This window comes from Heteronotia binoei, chromosome 21, assembly GCF_032191835.1.
Source record: "Heteronotia binoei isolate CCM8104 ecotype False Entrance Well chromosome 21, APGP_CSIRO_Hbin_v1, whole genome shotgun sequence".
In the NCBI taxonomy this organism is placed as follows: domain Eukaryota; kingdom Metazoa; phylum Chordata; class Lepidosauria; order Squamata; family Gekkonidae; genus Heteronotia; species Heteronotia binoei.
Genome location: NC_083243.1, coordinates 22,752,768 through 22,772,353, shown reverse-complemented (window position 1 = coordinate 22,772,353; position 19,586 = coordinate 22,752,768). Strand labels below are relative to the sequence as shown.

The 19,586-nt window shown below is 46.9% G+C and overlaps 1 protein-coding gene across 2 annotated transcripts in view; it reads right to left on the bottom strand.

Annotated features, from left to right (window-relative positions):
• CEP170B (centrosomal protein 170B) overlaps positions 1-18,058 on the bottom strand; it is a 128,185-nt gene extending 110,127 nt beyond the window's left edge. For both annotated transcript variants that reach the window (XM_060262925.1, XM_060262926.1), the window contains exon 1: positions 17,921-18,058. In XM_060262925.1, coding sequence (XP_060118908.1) covers positions 17,921-18,025 — 105 coding nt within the window. In that variant the 5' untranslated portion in view covers positions 18,026-18,058. The remainder of the gene's footprint in view (positions 1-17,920) is intronic.
• Positions 18,059-19,586: the final 1,528 nt, after the last annotated feature.

The following is a 19,586-nucleotide window of genomic DNA, read 5'->3' as shown; positions in this document are numbered from 1 at the left end:
TAATAAAACCTTATTCCCATCATACTTTTTAAATTAATTTATCCTATGTCACCACAGTGGCATTATGAGGATTTCCGTCTGTCTGCTTCATGGGTTTGCGTTGTTTTCCCATTTTTTTGTGAGGGGGGGGAATATTAGAAAGTTTGTCAAATCTTAAGAGTTCAGCAAAATTAGGAACATAAAAGAAGCCATGTTGGATCAGGTCAGTGGCTCATCCAGTCCAACACTGTGTCACACAGTGGTCAAATAAACCAGGTGCCATCAGGAGCCCCATCAGTGCGGACAGGTTTCTCACAGGTGGTTTGAACCATGGAGCCAAGAAGCAAGTATATTTTTTTTTTGAAGGGGGGTTGGTACGAAAGAAAGAGCATAATAAAAATTTGGAGGTTCTGGAGCTCCACTCCTGTGAGCTCCTGCCCAAACTGAGGTCTGAGTACACAGTAATTCAAGAATCACAACAATATAGAATTGTCCATAATCCCAGGCACAGAAAAAATATTGTCTTAATTGGAGAACTAACGTCTTCTCAATTCAATTCTTCCATGCCAAAAGGGTGTAAAAACCCACTGACAAACAGTGCGCACAAGCTCATAACTGAACATGTGTCCATGCAAAAAGAACACCCTTCCCACCCTAAAATATAAGACATACACACACTCACACACACTTATTTAACTTTTATGTTCAATTTTTTTAAAAAAGGAGAGGGGGAAAAAAAGAAAAGAAAAAGAAGGTGGGGAAAAAGAAAAAGAAAATAACAAGATACATACATTTGCAACCACAGGTACCCTGTTTCCCTGAAAATAAGACCTACCCAAAAAATCAGCCCTAGCAGGATTTCTAAGCATTTGTTAAATATAAGCCCTACCCCGATAATAAGACCTAGTGATGGGCGTGGCTATGCAGCGTATCTGCACAGCCACGCCATGCATTTCGGAGCGGAGTGGTAAGGAAGACTGAAATACCTTTTATCTGCTACACCTGTATTTGAATAAATGTAGATTGTTGGATCATACTTATTAAAAAATAAGACATCCCCTGAAAATAAGCCCTAGTGTGTGTCTTCTTGAGAAAAAACAAATATAAGACAGTGTCTTATTTTCGGGAAAACACGGAAGTAGGTTGTTAACTTATTCCATAATACAACATAATACAAGAGAGCCAGTTTGGTGTAGTGGTTAAGCGCGCAGACTCTTATCTGGGAGAACCGGGTGTGATTCCCCACTCCTCCACATGCAGCTCCTGGGATGGCCCTGGGTCAGCCATAGCTCTCCCAGGAGTTGTCCTTGAAAGGGCAGCTGCTGTGAGAGTCCTCTCAGCCCTGCCCACCTCACAGGGTGTCTGTTGTGGGGGAAGAAGATATGAGATTGTAAGCCGCTCTGAGTCTCTGATTCAGAGAAAAGGGTGTGGTATAAATCTGCGGTCGTCTTCTTCTTCCTCCCATGCCTTTAGGGGCTCTGGGCCAGTTTCCCCCCTGCTGGCAGCCCTAGGAGCCAGCAACCGATATAAACAAATTGTGTACACCGCAAGGGCCATAACTGAGAGCCAGTTTGGTGTAGTGGTTAAGTGTACAGACTCTTATCTGGGAGAACCAGATAACCCCACTCCTCCACTCGCAGCTGCTGGAATGGCCTTGGGTCAGCCATAGCTCTGGCAGAGGTTGTCCTTGAAAGGGCAGCTGCTGTGAGAGCCCTCACGGGGTGTCTGTTGTGGGGGGAGAAGATAAAGAAGATTGTAAGCCGCTCTGAGTCTCTGATTCAGAGAGAAGAGCAGGGTATATATAAATCTGCAATCTTCTTCTTCTTATAGAACCAAATCTTCTCTTTTATGCATCTATGTGTCTTTGCTATTCACTCCACAAACCCAGAAGTTAATAATTAATTTTTTTTCTCAGTCCCTGCAAAAAGTCAATCAGAGGTTTCCAGTTCTTTATAAATATTTTAAAGACTTTTCCTTAATTAAAGCATTCAATATTAAACTGACCGCTTTAATATAAGACATTTCTGAGAGAAAGACTAAGATAGAAGCATGTTCTTGACACCTAACAGGGTAAGAATCCGGTGAAGACTATCCTAGCTAGCTACCAGCAGCCGAACGAGATCTGACTGAATTTGTTTCTCCTTGGCTCACAGGTGTTTAAGGCTTGGAACGAAAGAGCTCCAGCCCTGAGTAGAAGGAAAGACCTGGCAGGGGAGGGAGAGGCTGAGAAACCTGTTCTTCTCTCAAAAGCCACCATTCTCCTGGGTTTTTTCTGTATTGACAACTGCTTGGGGGTGGGGGAGGAGATGATGATGAATATAATGACGACAACGACGATATTGGATTTATACCCCGCCCTATACTCTGAATCTCAGAGTGGCTCACAATCTCCTTTACCTTCCTCCCCCACAATAGACATCCTGGGAGGTAGGTGAGGCTGAGAGAGCTCTCTCAGAAGCTGCCCTTTTAAGGACAGCTTTGCGAGAGCCAAGCCTTGAATTCAGCACAGGAGTTCACAGGAGTACAGTTCCTGAACCTTTCTGAGGGTTCCCCCTCCTCCCCCCCACCTACCTACCACTGAATATTAGGTGCAACTGCACAACAATCCCTGGATGAGCTCCACCACCTATTTTTCTACAAAATGACCCCTAATGAGAGCTATGGCTGACCCAAGGCCATTCCAGCAGCTGTAAGTGGAGGAGTGGGGAATCAAACTCAGTTCCCCCAGGGTAAGAGTTCGTGCACTTAACCCCTACACCAAACACAAAAGCTCATAACCTTGAATAAAGCTTTGTTCATCTTAAAGATGCCACTGAATTGAATGAAACAATCAAATAAATAATTTGCAATGTGCTAGGTTGGAGGAGCATTTAAGCCCCGGAGCCTCTCCCCAACACTTCTGGAGTGCCACTGAGCAGTCCCTTTACCACCTCCTTAGCCATTTGCATGAATGGGGTCAAAGAGAGACACTGCCAAAAAGCCAATCGAGGGTGCCTTTCTGAGAATCCAGCACACACACACACAGGCTTTGTAATACCGCTAAGCTGGTCCGCTGGTTGGCACAGCCTTCAAATGCAAACATTTACAGGTTCCGTGCCCTGACAACCCACTCTACACAAACCAGCAAGTGCAGGAAGTTGGTCCAATCTGAAAGGCTTGCTTCCTCCTAGCCTAAGAGATTAAAACTGGTTGACTCAGCAATTTATCCCCACACACCTTACAAGCATATACTTCAGGAACAACAATATTTCCCCACCACCACCACAAAGGTGCGGCTTGCTTTCTCCCAAAGGCTTAGAGTCGGTGACGACATTGTCTTAATGATGCACCTTAACAGGGGCCGTTTTGTAGGAAAATAGGTGGTGGAGCTCATTAGCATAACTCATTAGCATATGCCACCGCCCCGCAGTCAAAAGCAACCTGATGCAAGAAAGGAGAGCCCCGGGCGAGCAAGGCCTGATTGGGCTGGCTAGAGATCCACCCAGCCCAAGCAGGTCTCACTTGCCTGGGGCTCTCCTGTGCCCCCCCCCCAGTCAAAAGGCCAGCAAGCCACCCACCACCCAAAATCACATTAGAAGTGGAGAAAGGGTGGTGTGGGCTTCTCCAGGGGTTAATGAGGGCTGCTGGGGGTGTGGCAAAGCCCCTGGTGGCTGGCTGGCTACCCGCTCTCCTAATCCAGGGATTGTTATGCAGCTGCACTTGCTATTCAATGGACAGGGTAGGAAGAGGGGGAACCCTCAGAAAGGTTCAGGAGCTGTGCTCCTGTGAGCTCCTGCTGAATCTGAGGCCTGCATCTTAATGTTTTAACTTTCACTGTCTGGGCTGCCATCTCTGGACAGAAAGGCACAGCATACATATTTTGTGTGCAACAATAAAAAATAGGGAGCGATTCAAAGCTGGTCTCTTAAAGGGGAACTATTCCCAGGAAAGTGCATTCTTAGAACTGCAGCAAATGGTGCAATGGATTGGTAGGGTGGAAGTCCATTTAGGATTCCACAGACAGCCACAACCCTCCCCCTCCCCCACCCATTCAAATAACAACATCTTGTATCCAGTATTCCCTCTAAACTGCAGAGTCTTGTGAGCCAAAATTCTACTTTGGGAGCTACTGGTATTAAAAGTTGTGAGCTACTGGCATTAAAGTTGTGAGTTAATGCATAAATTATTGTGCTCTGGGGCTATTTTTCCTGAGCTAAAACAAAAATCTGTGAGCTAGAGGCTAAAAAATCTGTGAGCTAGCTCACTCTAACTCAGCTTAGATGGAACACCGCTTGTATCTCTTGCAGACGACCAAATGAAGTATTTATTAATAGGGCAATGTGAGAGAAGCAGTAATAATTCACCAACTGTGGAAGGGAAGGCAGAGCTGGCCCTTCCAGTAGGCAAATTAGGCATTTCCTAGGGCGCCACCCCTGGGAAAGGCACCAAATTGGGTGCCCCCCGCTCGCAGAGGCCTTCCCCGCTTCCCTGCTGCCTTTCTTGTGCTTGTCCTGGCTCTCTCACTTTCCTGCCTCCTTTCTTCTGCTCACCCTGGCTCCCTTGCTTTCCTGCTGCTTTTCTCGCATTCCTACCACCTTCCCCACCTCCATCTTGCCTCTCTCGCTGTGTGGGCGGTGGGGTGTGGCACTGAGGAGAGCCGCATGCCTGCCTAGGGCACTGTGCACCCAAGAGTTGGCCCCAGGGGAGGGAAGGGGAGGTGAGAGGAGATCATGTGATCAGAGAAGTACTACCTGTTCCAAAAGAAGCCAAAAGAAAACCAGAGCTTTTTTTGTAGCAGGAACTCCTTTGCATATTAGGCCACACACCTCTGATGTAGTCAGTCCTCCTGGAGCTTACAGGAGGCCCTGTACTAAGAGCCCTGTAAACTCTTGGAAGATTGGCTACATCAGGGGTGCGTGGCCTAATATGCAAAGGAGTTCCTGCCACAAAAAAAGCCCTGTTTTACCCATGCCAGAACAAAAACCGTTCCTTGGAAAGATTATTACAAGTTATGGTCATCTAGTATTGCCATGTCCAATTTACGAAATATCTGGGGACTTTGGGGGTGGAGCCCGGAGCAAGGTTGTGACAAGCATAACTGAACTCCAAAAGGAGTTCTGGCCATCACATTTAAGGGACCACGCATCTTTGAAATGCCTTCCCTCCATTAGAAATCATGAAAGATAGGGGCACCTTCTTTTGGGGCTCATAGAATTGAACCCCCTGGTCCAGTCTTTTTGAAATTTGGAGGGTGTTTTGAGGAGAGGCATCAGATGATATGCTACAATTTTGGTGCCCCTACCTCAAAAAACAGTCCCCCCAAGAGCCCCAGATACCTATGGATCAATTCTCCATTATATTCTATGGGAATTGGTTTCCATAGGGAATAATGGAGCGCCCCGCAGACATTTCCCTCCGCTCGCACTTTCTGATGACCCTGAAGCGGGGGCAGGGCATCCAGACCAAGGGATCCCCTGCCCTCACCTGGGGATTGGAAACCCTAGGTGCATCTCTGCCCAATTTACAAGTATTTTTAGTTACATACAAAAGGAACAGTTCTATGACAGGATAACAGCCTTGCAGTCCTAGGTGCCAGTGCAAACCCAGAGCAGCTGGGGGCAAAGGAGATGAGAAGCCAGGCAGGCTAAAAGCAGCACACGGTTCTGTCAAGACCGTTGAAACCGTTAAAGATGTTGCTGTTTAAACATTAACAAGCTCGCAATCCAGCCCACACAGCTATTACCAGCTCTGCCACTGATTTTTGTTAACACATCGTTGCACTCTGATGTCAGTCATACATGCACAGATAAACAAGGTAAAAGGTAAAGGTAGTCCCTTGTGCAAGCACCAGTCGTTTCCGACTCTGGGGTGACGTTGCATCACGGAATTTTCACGGCAGACCTTTTTACGGGGTGGTTTGCCATTGCCTTCCCCAGTCATCTACACTTTCCCCCCAGCAAGCTGGATACTCATTTTACCGACCTCGGAAAGATGGAAGGCTGAGTCAACCTCGAGCCGGCTACCTGGGCCCAGCTTCTGCCGGGATCAAACTCAGGTCGTGAGCAGAGGGCTTGGACTGCAGTACTGCAGCTTTACCACTCTGCACCACGGGGCTGTCTGCACAGATAAAAGCAGGGCTTTTTTTGTAGCAGGAACTCCTCTGCATATTAGGCCACACACCCCTGATGTAGCCAATCTTCCAAGAGCTTACAGGGCTCTTCTTACAGGGCTTACTATAAGCTCCAGGAGGATTGGCTACATGAAGGGATGTGTGGCTTAATATGCAAAGGAGTTCCTGCTACAAAAAAGCCCTGGATAAAAGTATGGCGAGTACTGGAAAGCATGCATTCCTCAGGCACAAAGGGTCTCAGATAAGCCTTTAAATATTTTCCCAACAATATATAAACAGTAAGCCCTGACCTGGACAGCCCAGACGAGCGTGATCTCCTCAGATCTCAGAAGCTAAGTAGGACTGACCCTGGTTAGTACTTGAACACGAGACCACCAAGGAAGCCCAGGGTTGCTACGCAGAGGCAGGCAATGGCAAACCACCTCTGTTCTGCTCTGACCTGGATAGCCCAGGCTAGCTCGATCTCATCAGATCTTGGAACTTAAGCAGAATCAGCCCTGGGCAGTACTTGGATGGGAGACCACCAAGGAAGTGCAGAGTCACTATGCAGAGGCAGGCAACGGCAAACCACTCAGGACATCTCTTGCCTTGGAAACTCTACAGGGTCCACTGCAAGGCAGCTGAAACATGACAGCACTTCACACACACACCAACAGTAAAGGAATCTCTATTGCAGTTGTGGACAAATTGCGGATCGGGAGCCACATGTGGCTCTTTCACACATATTGCGCAGCTCCCGAAGCCCCCACTGCCCTTTGGAGAAGGCATTTGTCTCTTTAAATCACTTCTTCAGACCAAGCCAGCTGGTGGCTTGGAGAATGGATTTTAAATTGTTAAAGTTGCTTTCTTTCCATCTCTCCCTTCCTCTTCCTCCTTCCTTTCTGTCTTGTGGTTCTCAAACATCTGACAATTATTCTATGTGGCTCCTGCATTAAGTTTGGCCACACCTGCCTTATTGTTTAGTAATGTAAATGCTTGATGTTTTACATCCCTAACTCAGGGGTGGAGTTCTAGCAGGAGCTCCTTTGCATATTAGGCCACACCCCCTGATTTAGCCAATCCTCCAAGAGCTGACCCAAAAAAACCTTGTAAGCTCTTGGAGGACTGGCTACATCAGGGGGTGTGGCCTAATATGCACAGGAGCTCCTGCTAGAATTCCACCCCTGTCCCTACTAGAAATTCATTTCGGAAGACACTGCAGATCAGGAAGTACCAAACACAAGAAGCCACCTTGTACTAGCCTTGTACAGGCCAGCTGTCCATGCACTGACCAACCGCGCAGAGAGGGAACGTGGGCAGGAATCCTCTGGTCCCGTCTGTTCCACCTACTGAGTCAGACTCCTGGGCTAGTCAGTATTACCTACTCTGGCTGGCAGCAGCTCTCCAAGGTCTCAGGCAAAAATCTTTCACATCACCTAGTGCAGGGATGACCAAACCTGCATAATGTAAGAGCCAGATAGCATAAATGTCAGATATTTGAGAGCCACAACAAATGAACGTCAGATGCTTGAGAGCAGGAAGGAAGGAAGATGGGGAAGGAGAGATGGAAAGGAAGCAACTTAAACTTTAAATGCGTTCTCCAAAACAGTCAATGGGGCAGTGGGGATTTCCAAGAGCCACACGATATGTGTGAAAGAGCCACATGTGGCTCCCGAGCCGCAGTTTAGCCACCCCTGACTTAGGGCCTGGGAGTGCCAGAGACTGAACCTGGAACCTTCTGCATGCAAAGCAAATACATGCAGGAGTTCCTTTGCATATTAGTCCACACACCCTGATTTAGCCAATCCTCCAAATACAATTTAAGTGGAGCCATTCAGAGATTTCTTCTACTGAAAAGTTTTACTTTAAAACACTTCTTCAATATTACCACATTAATATGTTAGCTTTTTAAACAGCTGGCAGTTTCTAGGACAGGGGTGGGGAACAGTGGTTCTTCAGATGTTTTTTGCCTACAACTCCCATCCGCTCCAGCCAGCATGGCCAATGGCTGGGGCTGATGGGAGGTGTAGGCAAAAAACATCTGGAAAGCCACTGTTCTCCACCCCTGATCTAGGAGGAAGAGAAAATGTTGCCTCGCAAGGAATCCAAATGAAACAAGATGTACTTTTTTTTTTCAATTTTGCAAAAAGCAACAAATGTGACTGCAATTGCACGTCATATGCTAACACCCACAAGAGAACGCCTCTTTCCATAGGAATGGCTAATTTCTGAGCTAGAGTCATCATTACACTCCAGAAGGGGGGAGAGAAGCTCAAAATTATCTCCAGTCCCAAAACAGAAGCCACTATCAGCCAGAAAATTATACCTAAATGGCAGACAGACAGCAGTTTAGACGTTGAGTGACAGAATACATAAACCTTCCTGAACGGCAAACTGAAAAGAACGTCTAATACACATGCGTCTCCCATGCAATTTTCATTTACTCCCAGATAACTTCTTTTTTCTCCTGCAATTCATAGGAAAGGCACTGATGTTATATTTAGATGTCTGGCTTAGAAGATTGGGGGGGGGGGGCTTGTTTTTGCTGTCAGGTCACAGCTGACTTAGGGAGACCCTCATCAGGGCCGGCCCTAGACCGTCTGGCACCCTAGGCAAGGTTAACTTCTGGCACCCCCCTGTAGTGATAATGTCACCAAGTCCTGTGGGGGTCACCCAATTTGGCGCCCCCAGAAGGAAGGCGCCCTAGGCGACTGCTTCGCCATTCAGCCATGTCCCCTTCCCAAAGGAAGCCAGTCACTCCTCAAAAAACCTTTAAAAAATGTGTCCTTTAAAAAAAAGATTAAAAATAAAAGTAAACCCATATAAATGTATATATATTAGAAAAAAAACTATTTGAACAGCAGCAAAAAAGGAAGTGGTCAAAACCGACTCAACCAGATTCTTGGGCCGATAGACAAGTTTATATCAAATCTATCCAATCTCCTATAGGCAGTTTGGGTGCTCGTGTTGTTTCCTAATGTAAAGCATTTGGTTACTTGGCTGTTATGAGAAGCAGCGTTTGGGACTAGCACAAATAGAAGATCACTCAGATTTATACCTTTAATACCGCTCGATTCAAGCCCAGCAGCACCTTTAGAGCGCAAGATTTTCGGAGTGTGAACTGACAAGAGTTAGAGCTCTTGAAAGCTTACAGTAGGCCCTGTACTAAGAGCCCTGTAAGCTCCAGGAGGATTTGGTACGTCAGGGTTGCGTGGCCTAAGATGCGAAGGAGTTCCTGCCACAGAAAAAGCCTTATTTAAGACAAGTGTTCCCTCTAAGCTGAGTTAGCATGAGCTAGCTCACAAATTTTGAGCCTCCAGCTCACACATTTTTGTCTTAGCTCAGGAAGGATGACCCCCAGAGCACACTAATTTATGCAGTAGCTCGCAACTTTAATGTCAGTAGCTCACAAAGTAGAATTTTTGCTCACAAGACTCTGCAGCTTAGAAGGAACACTGTTTAAGACCAAAACGGTCAAGTTTATGATCCACCAGGAATTGCACAAGGTAGCCAAATGCGGGCCAGCAGGCACACCTGGTGGCCCAACTGAGTTTGCAATGCCTGCCTGGAACTGCCAAAATCCAGGGCCCCTGGCTCTCATACTGCAATGGACAGGATCTTTGTTTGAAGGTGCATTTGGCCAGTAGTGCACAGCACTACATGTTACGAACAGTCTACTGACATTATTAAAAAGTGGGTCCTGTAGAAAAGTGAGGAAAGTCCTTGTGTTTCTTGATGAGTTCTAATCCAGCACTTTCCCACTGTACAATCCTTTCAAAGTTTTTCTGCGGAACAGTGATTTTCAGATCTGCAGCACAAGCTGAAGCTTCTGAACAGTCTTCAAGGGCAGTACAGCCTAGTGCAAGGTGCAGTAGTCTAGCTGCGATCGGAGAATTATTGTTGTTGTGTTGTTAAAATTCAATTTACTAAGCCACCCGTCCTTGCCAGCAGGGCTCAGAATGGCTTATAGCAGGAGAGGTACAATAAAAACACAAAGCAAAATCAACATTAAAATTTGAAAACTAAAAAACTAAAGGTAGTAGTCCCCTGTGCAAGCACCAGTCATTTACAACTCTGGGGTGACGTTGCTTTCACAACGTTTTCACGGCAGACTTTTTACGAGGTGGTTTGCCCTTGCCTTCCCCAGTCATCTACACTTTCCCCCCAGCAAGCTAGGTACCCATTTTACCGACCTCGGAAGGATGGAAGGCTGTGTCAGCCTTGGCTACCTGAACCAGTTTCTACCAAGATCAAACTCAGGTTGTGAGCAGAGAGTACTGCAGCTTTACCACTCTGCGCCACGGGGCTCTTATTAAAGTTTGAATACTACCAACAGTTAAAACACTACACTTAAAAGATGGCAGAATATAATTTAAATTTAGATATCCACAGCCACCTGGGGGGAGGGAGGTTACAGAAAGTGAGGGATGGGGATGAGACAGTGCCAGATCTTATACTGTCCCCATAGCTGTCCTCAACTGAATGCCTGGCCAAACATCTCTGCCTTGCATGCCCCACAGAAAGGCAATAAATCCTGCAGGGCCCAGGGTCTGTGTGTTCTCCAGCATGGCTCAAAGCACATGATTTGCCATGAAGTATTGCACATGAAATCATGCTTGCTCTTGCTACCAGACAGGACACAAACCAATGCATGATGCAATTAAGACCCTCTTTCCTAAAAGTAATATGCTCCAGACCCCAAATCTGAATTTCCCACATCCAATTACTACGTTTTACTAACAATGCGCTCACACAACATAGAGCCAACTCATGAAGCATCTAGTCACTGAGTAACTACAACAGAAGTACTTCCCAGACTTTTAATACCAAAGAGACAGCTGTGGTTTCAAGATTAAAATTTAAAGCATTTGGACACTCAAAAAGACACACATCCATTGTCTTGATCTACTACCAGACAATGGGAAGGGTATCCAATGAGGAAGCACCTGAGTAATGTTACATCAGCTTCCCATCCCTTTTGCCCATTAAGTCATGGCCCAGAAATGGAACCATGCAGTCTAGGCCAGGGGTGTCAAACATGTGGCTTGGGGGCCAAATCAGGCCCCTGGAGGACTCCTATCAGGTCCCTGAGCAACTGGCTCTTGTCTGCTTCCTTCTCCCTGTCTCTTGCTTCTTTCTGCATCTCAACTTATTTTGCAAGGCTTGCTCAATCGCGCAGGATCAACAAAGCAAAACCTTGATTTTCTCCACTGGTTGAGGCTCCTCCCCCTCCTGGTCCCCCAGAGAGGGAGGGAAAGAGCCAGAGCTTCCTACGCCCAGTTCCCTGGATCCCATGGGAGAGATACAAAGAAAGCACCATTAAGATGAACAAGTACTAATGTTTCAAGCATATTTTATTTTAAGGTTTTATTTTGAAAACTCTTTTGTTGTGTTAGTCTGTGTCCTTTAAAAAGTTTATATCTCTGCTACCTAATCCTTAATAGGTACACACATGGCCTGGTCCAACACGGCGCAGCTCAGCCGGGTCTCATTTACGTCAGATCCGGCCCTCATAACAAATGAGTTCGACACCCCTGGTCTAGGCAATGGCTACTTCCAAGATTCCTCCCATCTGTAAGCAGCCAGAAATTGCAGTGTTTCCTTATTACTCCTTTCTGGAAGTTTCCGGCATTCATACAGTGACCAGAGGGATGGGGAAATCAATGCTGTACAGAGCAGGGGTGCGAAACTCATTTGTTATGAGGGCCGGATCTGACATAAATGAGACCTTGTCAGGCTGGGCCATGTGTGTCACAAAATGTAATGCCAGGCAGTGCAGATATAAAACTTTGTAAAGGACACAAACAAAGAGAATTAAAGATGTTTTTCAAAAAATAAAACATGCTTAAAACATTAGCAGTTGTTGATCTTAACAGTGCTTTCTTTGTATCTCTCCTGTGCGATCCAGGGAACTGGGCAAAAGATGCTCTGGCTCTTTCCTTCCTTCCTCAGGAGACCAGGAGGGGGAGGAGCCTCAGCCAACAGAAGGAAGTGAGGCTTGGCTCAGTAGCTCTGCTGTGTGATTGAGCAAGCCTGGCAAAGCAAGCTTTGATGCAGAGGAAAGCAGGAGAGAGAGAGAAGGAAGCAGACAAGAGCCAGTTGCTCAGGGGCCTAATAGAAGCCCTCCAGGGGTCTGATTTGGCCCCCAGGCCGCATGTTTGACACACAGAGAGGTGGATGTATTCCCCACAGTGGCTTTTTTGGGCAAAGCCATTTCAGTTCCTCTAGCACAGTAGCTAGGCTTCCCAATCTCCAGGTCCCAGTGGGGGATCCCCCAGTTTTACAGGCTTGCCCCTGCCCCCAGCCGGTGGGGGAAGCCCCTCCTCCAAAGCCACCCTGTATCTGTAGATCTCCAGCAGGATTAGAAACCTGCAAACAGGTGCCATTTCAAAATGTGTGTGTGTGCCTTTAAATAAGAGCAGGAAGTACTTCATGGGGAAGGGTCAGCAGCAGAGCTACGTCCAAGCACAGCCCCTCAGTTTTGCTTTCATTTCAAAGCAAGTGAGTGTGTGTAAAACAGAGCAGTATAGCCCCTGTACTTTTCAGACCTTGTTGTGGAGGTGCCAGAGACAGTTAAGAGTGTGTGTGTGCGTGTGTGCGTGAGAGAGAGAACACGCACAGAAGTCTTTGTAGAGCCAGTAAGAGGGTGTGTGTGTCTCTGTGCTTGTTTTGCATTGTTTTCAGAGTCTGTGTAGGGTTGTCGCCAGGTGGAGGCAGGGGATGCCCTGGTTTGGAGGCCCTCCACCTGCTTCAGGATCATCAGAAAGCAAGGGGAGGGGAGGGAAATGAGTACTGGGAACTCTATTATTCCCTATGGAGACTTATTCTTATAGGAAATAATGGAGAATTGTTCTGAGGGTATCTGGGGCTCTGGGGGGCTGTTTTTTGAGACAGAGGCACCAAATTTGCAGCATAGCACCCAGTGCCTCTCCCCAAAATACCCAAGTTTCAAAAAGATTAGACCATGGGGTCCAATTCTACGAGCCCCAAAAGAAGGTGCCCCTATCCTTCATTATTTCCTATGGAAGGAAGGCATTTAAAAAGGTGTGTGATCCCTTTAAATGTGATGGCCAGAAGTCCCTTGGAGTTCAATTATGATTGTCGCTCCCTTGCTCCTGGCTCCCCCACAATGTCTCCTGGCCCCACCCCCAAAGTCCCCAGATATTTCTTGACTTGGCAACCCTAACAGTGACCCCCAACATGGTTCTTGGCACCTGCCAACTGTTTTTAGAAAATGAGCAAGGCCAGAAAGGATTCTGATTGGCCACTGGAGATTTGACTGACCATACAGGTTTTTTAAAATGTCATTCCAGCAATCAGCTGTTACTGCATGGCCAAAAGTCAGATGTGCCTCCATCACGCCATGTCAGAATTCTAAACGTGTCCAGAGGCTCAAAAAGATTGGAAATCTCACCTCTAGAAGCACACTGGTATGCTCCACTTCCGAGAGAGCAATCCCACAAAGGACTACTCGAAATCTTATTCAGGTCCAGCGTTCCCTCTAAGCTGAGAGTGTGAGCTAGCTCATAGTTTTTATGCTTCTGGCTCACACATTTTTGTCATAGCTCGGGAAAAATGGCCCCAGAGCAAACTAATGTATGCAGTAGCTCACAAAGTAGAATTTTTGCTCACAGGATTCCACAGCTCAGAGCAGGGGTGTCAAAATATGCAGCCCAGGGGCCACATCAAGCCCCCAGAGGGCTCCTATCAGGCCCCAAAGCAACTGGTTGTTGTCTGCTTCCTTCTCCCTCTCTCTTGCTTCTTTTTTCATCACAGTTTGCTTTGCAAGGCTTGCTCAATCACATAGGAGCTACAGAGCAAAACCTCTATTTTCTCAATTGGCTAAGGCTCTTGCCCTGGGGAGAAGGGGGGAGCTTGTTTTGTCAGGCTCTCTCAATTGCACAGTAGAGCTACTGAGCCAAGCCCCTCTTCCTTCTATTGGCTGAGGCTCCCCCCCCCCCCGGTCCACCGGGGAAGGAAGGAACGAGCCAGAGCTTTCTTTGCCCAGTTCCTTGGATCCCATGGAAGAGATACAAAGAAAGCCCAACAAGGTCCCATTTATGTCAGATCCGGCCCTCGTAACAAATGAGTTCGACACCCCTGGTTAGAGGGAGCACTGCTCAAGTCTATTCAGTGGGTCTTACTCCCAGGAAAGCTTTCTGAGGACTCATTTGGCTCACAAATGAGAGAAACCTATCAGCCAGAGCAATCTGAAGGACAGGGAAACCTGTATGAGAGAGTAGCCGCAAGCAGATTCTCTGAAGAAGCGACATTTTTACAATTCTAAATAAATAATATCTGTCTATCTTCCTCCAAGACTTTTTTTTTCCTTGGTAGCTGCGCCTGTGATTAATGCAGGATCTTCTGGCGCTAACTGGAATGCCTGGAACAGTCATGGGACATGTACAAACTCCACCAAGTCTGGGAGCATTTCCAGTTCTAAATGCGGCAGTCAACGCAAACGCGCGAACAGATTTCTGGCACACAAAGGGTGACGGGATTTGGTCCACATCAGCTCTGCGAAGCCAACTGAAACCTCCAAAATAAGACGAATTCCATCTCCGGCTAAATGTGCTTAACGGCTACCTAAAGTTCAGCACTGCGCATTCTTTAATCCTCACAAGTATTTTGAATGTTTCTAATCGGTACAGCAGGCAGAAGTAATTTCTTGGAAGAGTGAGCTGCCCCCATTAACAAAATTAAGTTTAAAATTTTCCAAATGTTTTAGGCCAGGGGTGGCTAAACTGCAGCTCGGGAGCCACATGTGGCTCTTTCACACATACTGTGTGGCTCTCGAAGACCCCACCGTTCCATCAACTGACTTGGAGAAGGCATTTGTCTCTTTGAATCACTTATCCAAGTCAAGCCAGATGGCAGCTTGGGGAATGCATTTAAAGGTAAAGTTGCTTTCTTTCCACCCCTCCTTCCTTCCTTCCTTCCAGCTCTCAAACATCTGCTGTTCATGTCTTGCAGCTCCCAAACGTCTGACATTTATTCCATGTGGTTCTTCCATTAAGCAAGTTTGGCTTCCCCTATTTAGGCTGCTTCTACCATTTCCTGTGGCAACCAATCCAAATTTAAAGCATGAAATAAAAATCCAAGAAGGACTTTAAAAAGCCACGATAAATGAAAGACAGTAACCACTAGTATCATATCCATCAGAAATCAAGCAAATTAAAATATGGAATTTGCTAGCAGAGGGGGTTAGATAGATTCATGGAGGAAAGGTCTATCAATGGCTACTAGTTATGGAGACTAAAGAAAATCCAAATTGAGAGATAACAAACTCTGAATGTAAAACTTAGAATACACCAGGAGACAACATCAGAGGGAAGGCCTCCTCAACCTCTATGCCCTATTACTGGCCCTACAGAGGAACTCGTGGGCCACTGTGTGAGACAGGATGGTGGACTAGATGGACTGCTGGTCTGATCCAGCAGGGCTTTTCTGATGTTCTCATGAAGGCCTCAGTCTCTATGCCCTGTTGTTGGCCCTCCAGAGGAACTGGTTGGCCACTGTGTGAGGCAGGATAAAGAACCAGATGGACTACTGGTCTGATTCAGCAGGGCTCTTCTGATGTTCTAATGAAAGTTGTGGCCTCTATGCCTTGTTGTTGGCCTTCCAAAGGAACTGGTTGGTCACTGTGTGAGACAGGATGCAGGACCAGATGGACCACTGATCTGATCCAGCAGGGCTCTTCTGATGTTCTAATGAAGGCCTCAGCCTCTCTGTCCTGTTGTTGGCTCTCCAGAGGAACTAGTTGGCCACTGTGTGAGGCAGGATGCTGGACTGGATGGACCATTGCTCTGATCCAGCAGGGCTCTTCTTCTGCTTTTAAATAAAGGTTAAGATAAGGCCCAAATGAATCTACAGCAGGGCTAACTTTATATACTCTCCAGGTCACTGACTGATCTTGAGTTTTCACATGCTAGCAGCACTGACTGCTGAAGAATGAATGAGGCCACATCTCCTATGAGACATTTTTCTACAGGATCACAAGACCACAGAAAGCTACCAAAAAGGCAGTTTCTACGACAGGGTGGAACACACAAGAAAGGCCTCCACACAATCAATTGAAGGAGTTTTTATAAACTGAGAAGAGAAGGTTTTTATACCCTGCTTTTCTCTAACTCAGGGGTGTCAAACATGCAGTTCAGGTGCCGAATCAGGCCAAGATGGCTCCTATCAGGCACCCGAGCAAACTGGCTGTCGTCTGCTTCATGCTCCCTCTCTCTTGCTTCCTTCTGCATAACTTCTTGCATTGCAAGGCTTGCTCAACTGCACAGGAGCTACAGAACAAAACCTCTATTTTCTCCATTGGCTGAGGCTCCTCCCCCACCAGTCCCCTGAGGAAGGAAGGAAAGAGTCAGAGCTTCCTTTGCCCAGTTCCCTTGATTCCATGGGAGAAATACAAATAAAGCATCTTTAAGACCAATGAGTACTAACGTTTTAAGTATGTTTTAAGCTTTTTTTAAAAAGCGTTGTGTTGGTCTGCGTTCTTTATAAAATTTATATCTCTGCTACCTAATCTTAAACAGGTACACACATGGCCCGGCCCAACAAGGTCTCATTTATGTCAGATCCGTCCCTCATAACAAATGAGTTCGACACCCCTGCTCTATCTAAGAAATCCCAAACCAGTTTACAATTGCCTTGCCTTCCTCCCCCCACAACAGGCATCTTATGAGATGGGGCTGAGAGTGTTCTAAGAGAACCATGACTGGCCCAAGGTCACCCAGCTGGCTTCATGTGAAGAAGGACGAGGGAAAATCAAACCTGGCTTTCCAGATTAGCATCCACTGCTCTTAACCAACACACCATGCTGACTCTCAACTGAAAGAGCATCAAATCTCCCCTGGTTCAGACAGCTGATGTGGGTAGCGCCACAGGCTCAATTCAGAGAATGGGACCCCAGTAACATCTTCCACCTGTCAGGGGCAGCGTTCCCTCTAAGCTGAGTTAGTGTGAGCTAGCTCACAGTTTTTTAGCCTCTGGCTCACACACTGGCTACATCAGGCAGGTGTGGCCTAATATGCAAAGGAGTTCCTGTTACAAAAAAAAAAGCCCCGGTTGTAGCTAGTAACACCTGACCTCTCCTCCATAATCTGTCCAATCCTTTTCAAAATCCATCTAAACCAATGACCACCACCACATCATGTGGCAATAGGGCAGGCAGACCTCCCACTACAGTGAGAAGCCTAATTTAAAAAAAAAAAATCAGCATTAAGTGTGTCACAACATCACTTCCAGGGAAAACCTGGAAGTGACAGAGTAGCTCTAGGAATCTAGAATTACTAGAGCCAGGGCCAAAGCTAGGGGTTCTGCCACTAAAGACAGACCCCCTGCGCAGTGCCCCCCCCCCCTCGCTCCTTTGGAAAACAAAATCGCGCGCACGCGAAGTGCATGCATGGCACAATGACATCACCGAAAATGACGTCATCACAAGGCCAGGGGCAAGGAGGGCGACAAGCAAGCCCCAGCCCCGCTCAGGCTTCTTGCTTTGCAGGAAGCCTGATCGGGGGCAGGGAGAGCCGACCCTTGCATGCCGCGCTCCTCGCGAGGAGCATGGTATGCAAGCCCTGGACTGGCTCATCAAGCCCTAGGCAGGCGCCAACCCCGCCTACTCCAACGCACCAGCTACTCAGGAGCCACTTCCAGGTTTTCTCTGGAAGTGGTGTCATGGTGCATACAATGTCATCACAGCGCACACAACACTACACACACACCATGTCTCCATCTCCACTGCACAGTGGCGAGTTCCACAACCAAACTCAAACAAGAAACCAAAACTGCATCAAGTAGCACTTTCAAATGCACATTCTCATCTACAGAAGAGCTGAAATGCATATCTACCTGGAGCATCAGTTCACAATCTTCTCGGCCGACAAAGATCATCTCCCGGGGAAGCCGGTGTCGGATGCCAGCGCTGCTCACCAAGAACCAAGACGTCACACTCATTTTGGCATTTGGTGCTTCAGCTTTCCACCATCCTGAAAGGACAGAAAGAAACAGAATTTTTTTTTTAAAGTAACCAAGTTATGTCAAATGAGAACATGCCAAGCTTCCCCAAAAAAGAACAATATACAACATTCTTATGTTTTTAAACATCAGGCTAATGAGAGGTACTTAAATTATTCACAGTTACTTAAATCTTTACAGGGCTTTCTTGTTAGAAAAAGCCCAGCAGGAACTCATTTGCATATTAGGCCACAACCCCTCACAAGCCAGCCAGAACTGCATTCCAGTGCATTCCTGCTAAAAAAAAAAAAAAAGCCCCAGATCTTTACATTGAGAGGCTTTTGTTTTTATATTTCCCCAAACACTTCAGCACACTTTATTTGTATAATCGTTGACTTTCAGGGCTTTTTTGGCAGAAAAAGTCCAGTAGGAACTCATTTGCATATAAGGCCGCAGCCAGGCCTGTATCTAGGGGTCGCAGGGGGAGGGGGCCCTTTAAATTGTGCAGGAGGCTGGTGACTGGGGTGACGTTACTTTCACAACATTTTCACGGCAGACTTTTTACAGGGTGGTTTTGCCATTACCTTCCCCAGTCATCTACACTTCCCCACCAGCAAACTGGATACTCATTTTACCGACCTCAGAAGGATGGAAGGCCGGGTCAACCTTGAGCCGGCTACCTGAACCCAGCTTCCACCAGGATCAAACAGGTCATGAGCACAGCTTGGACTGCAGTACTGCAGCTTTACCATTCTGCGCCATGGGGCCTCAAATTATCTATATATCTATATCTATATATCTATCTTAATTTAGTGAAATTTACACTGGAGACCTTTTTTTGAGCCAGAGCCCTGGCCAAGCCAGCCAGAACTGCGTTCCTGCTTTTAAAAAGCCCTTCTGATTCTTCTGGTATTCTCTGCCCAGCACTCAAACCCTTTTCTTGGAACACCACTACTCTTCTCACAATGGCCAACCAGGCAGTTTCTAATCATACCCGATGAGGGATCTCTGCACTCCTCAGAGATAACCGTAACACCTGCATGCAAAGGCAGGCCCTGGCTGGTCATAGCGTGGTCTGAACAAACCAGTTCCCAGATTCCATGCCAAGTTAACATTCTGATGGATCACAAAGCAGTTTCTTGATTCCCTGGCAACTACCTGTGCCTCCACGGGAAGACCCACCTTGACGTTCTCGGAACCAGTATATTCCAAGTACAATCTTAAGTGGATTCCAAGCCCAGTGACTTCAATGAACTCAAAAAAATGCAGTTCTGCTTAGGAGGTCACTGTGTGTTTGTGTGCACGCACTCATGCCTGGAAGTCATGATGACTTCTGGCAACCCATACCGGGGCAGACAGAGCATTCAGACAAGTGCCTTGATACAGTCTGCCCCTGCTTCCCAATCCTGGTATTCCAAGGAGGTCTTCCCATTCAAGTTCTTGCCAGGGTTGGCCCCACTTAGTTTCCAAGATCGGACTTGCACAGGCTTTCCAGGTCATGGCACTGTGCATCATTCTTGATCAACATCTCAAGAAGTCCATAAAAGTTTGTCCTAGAATA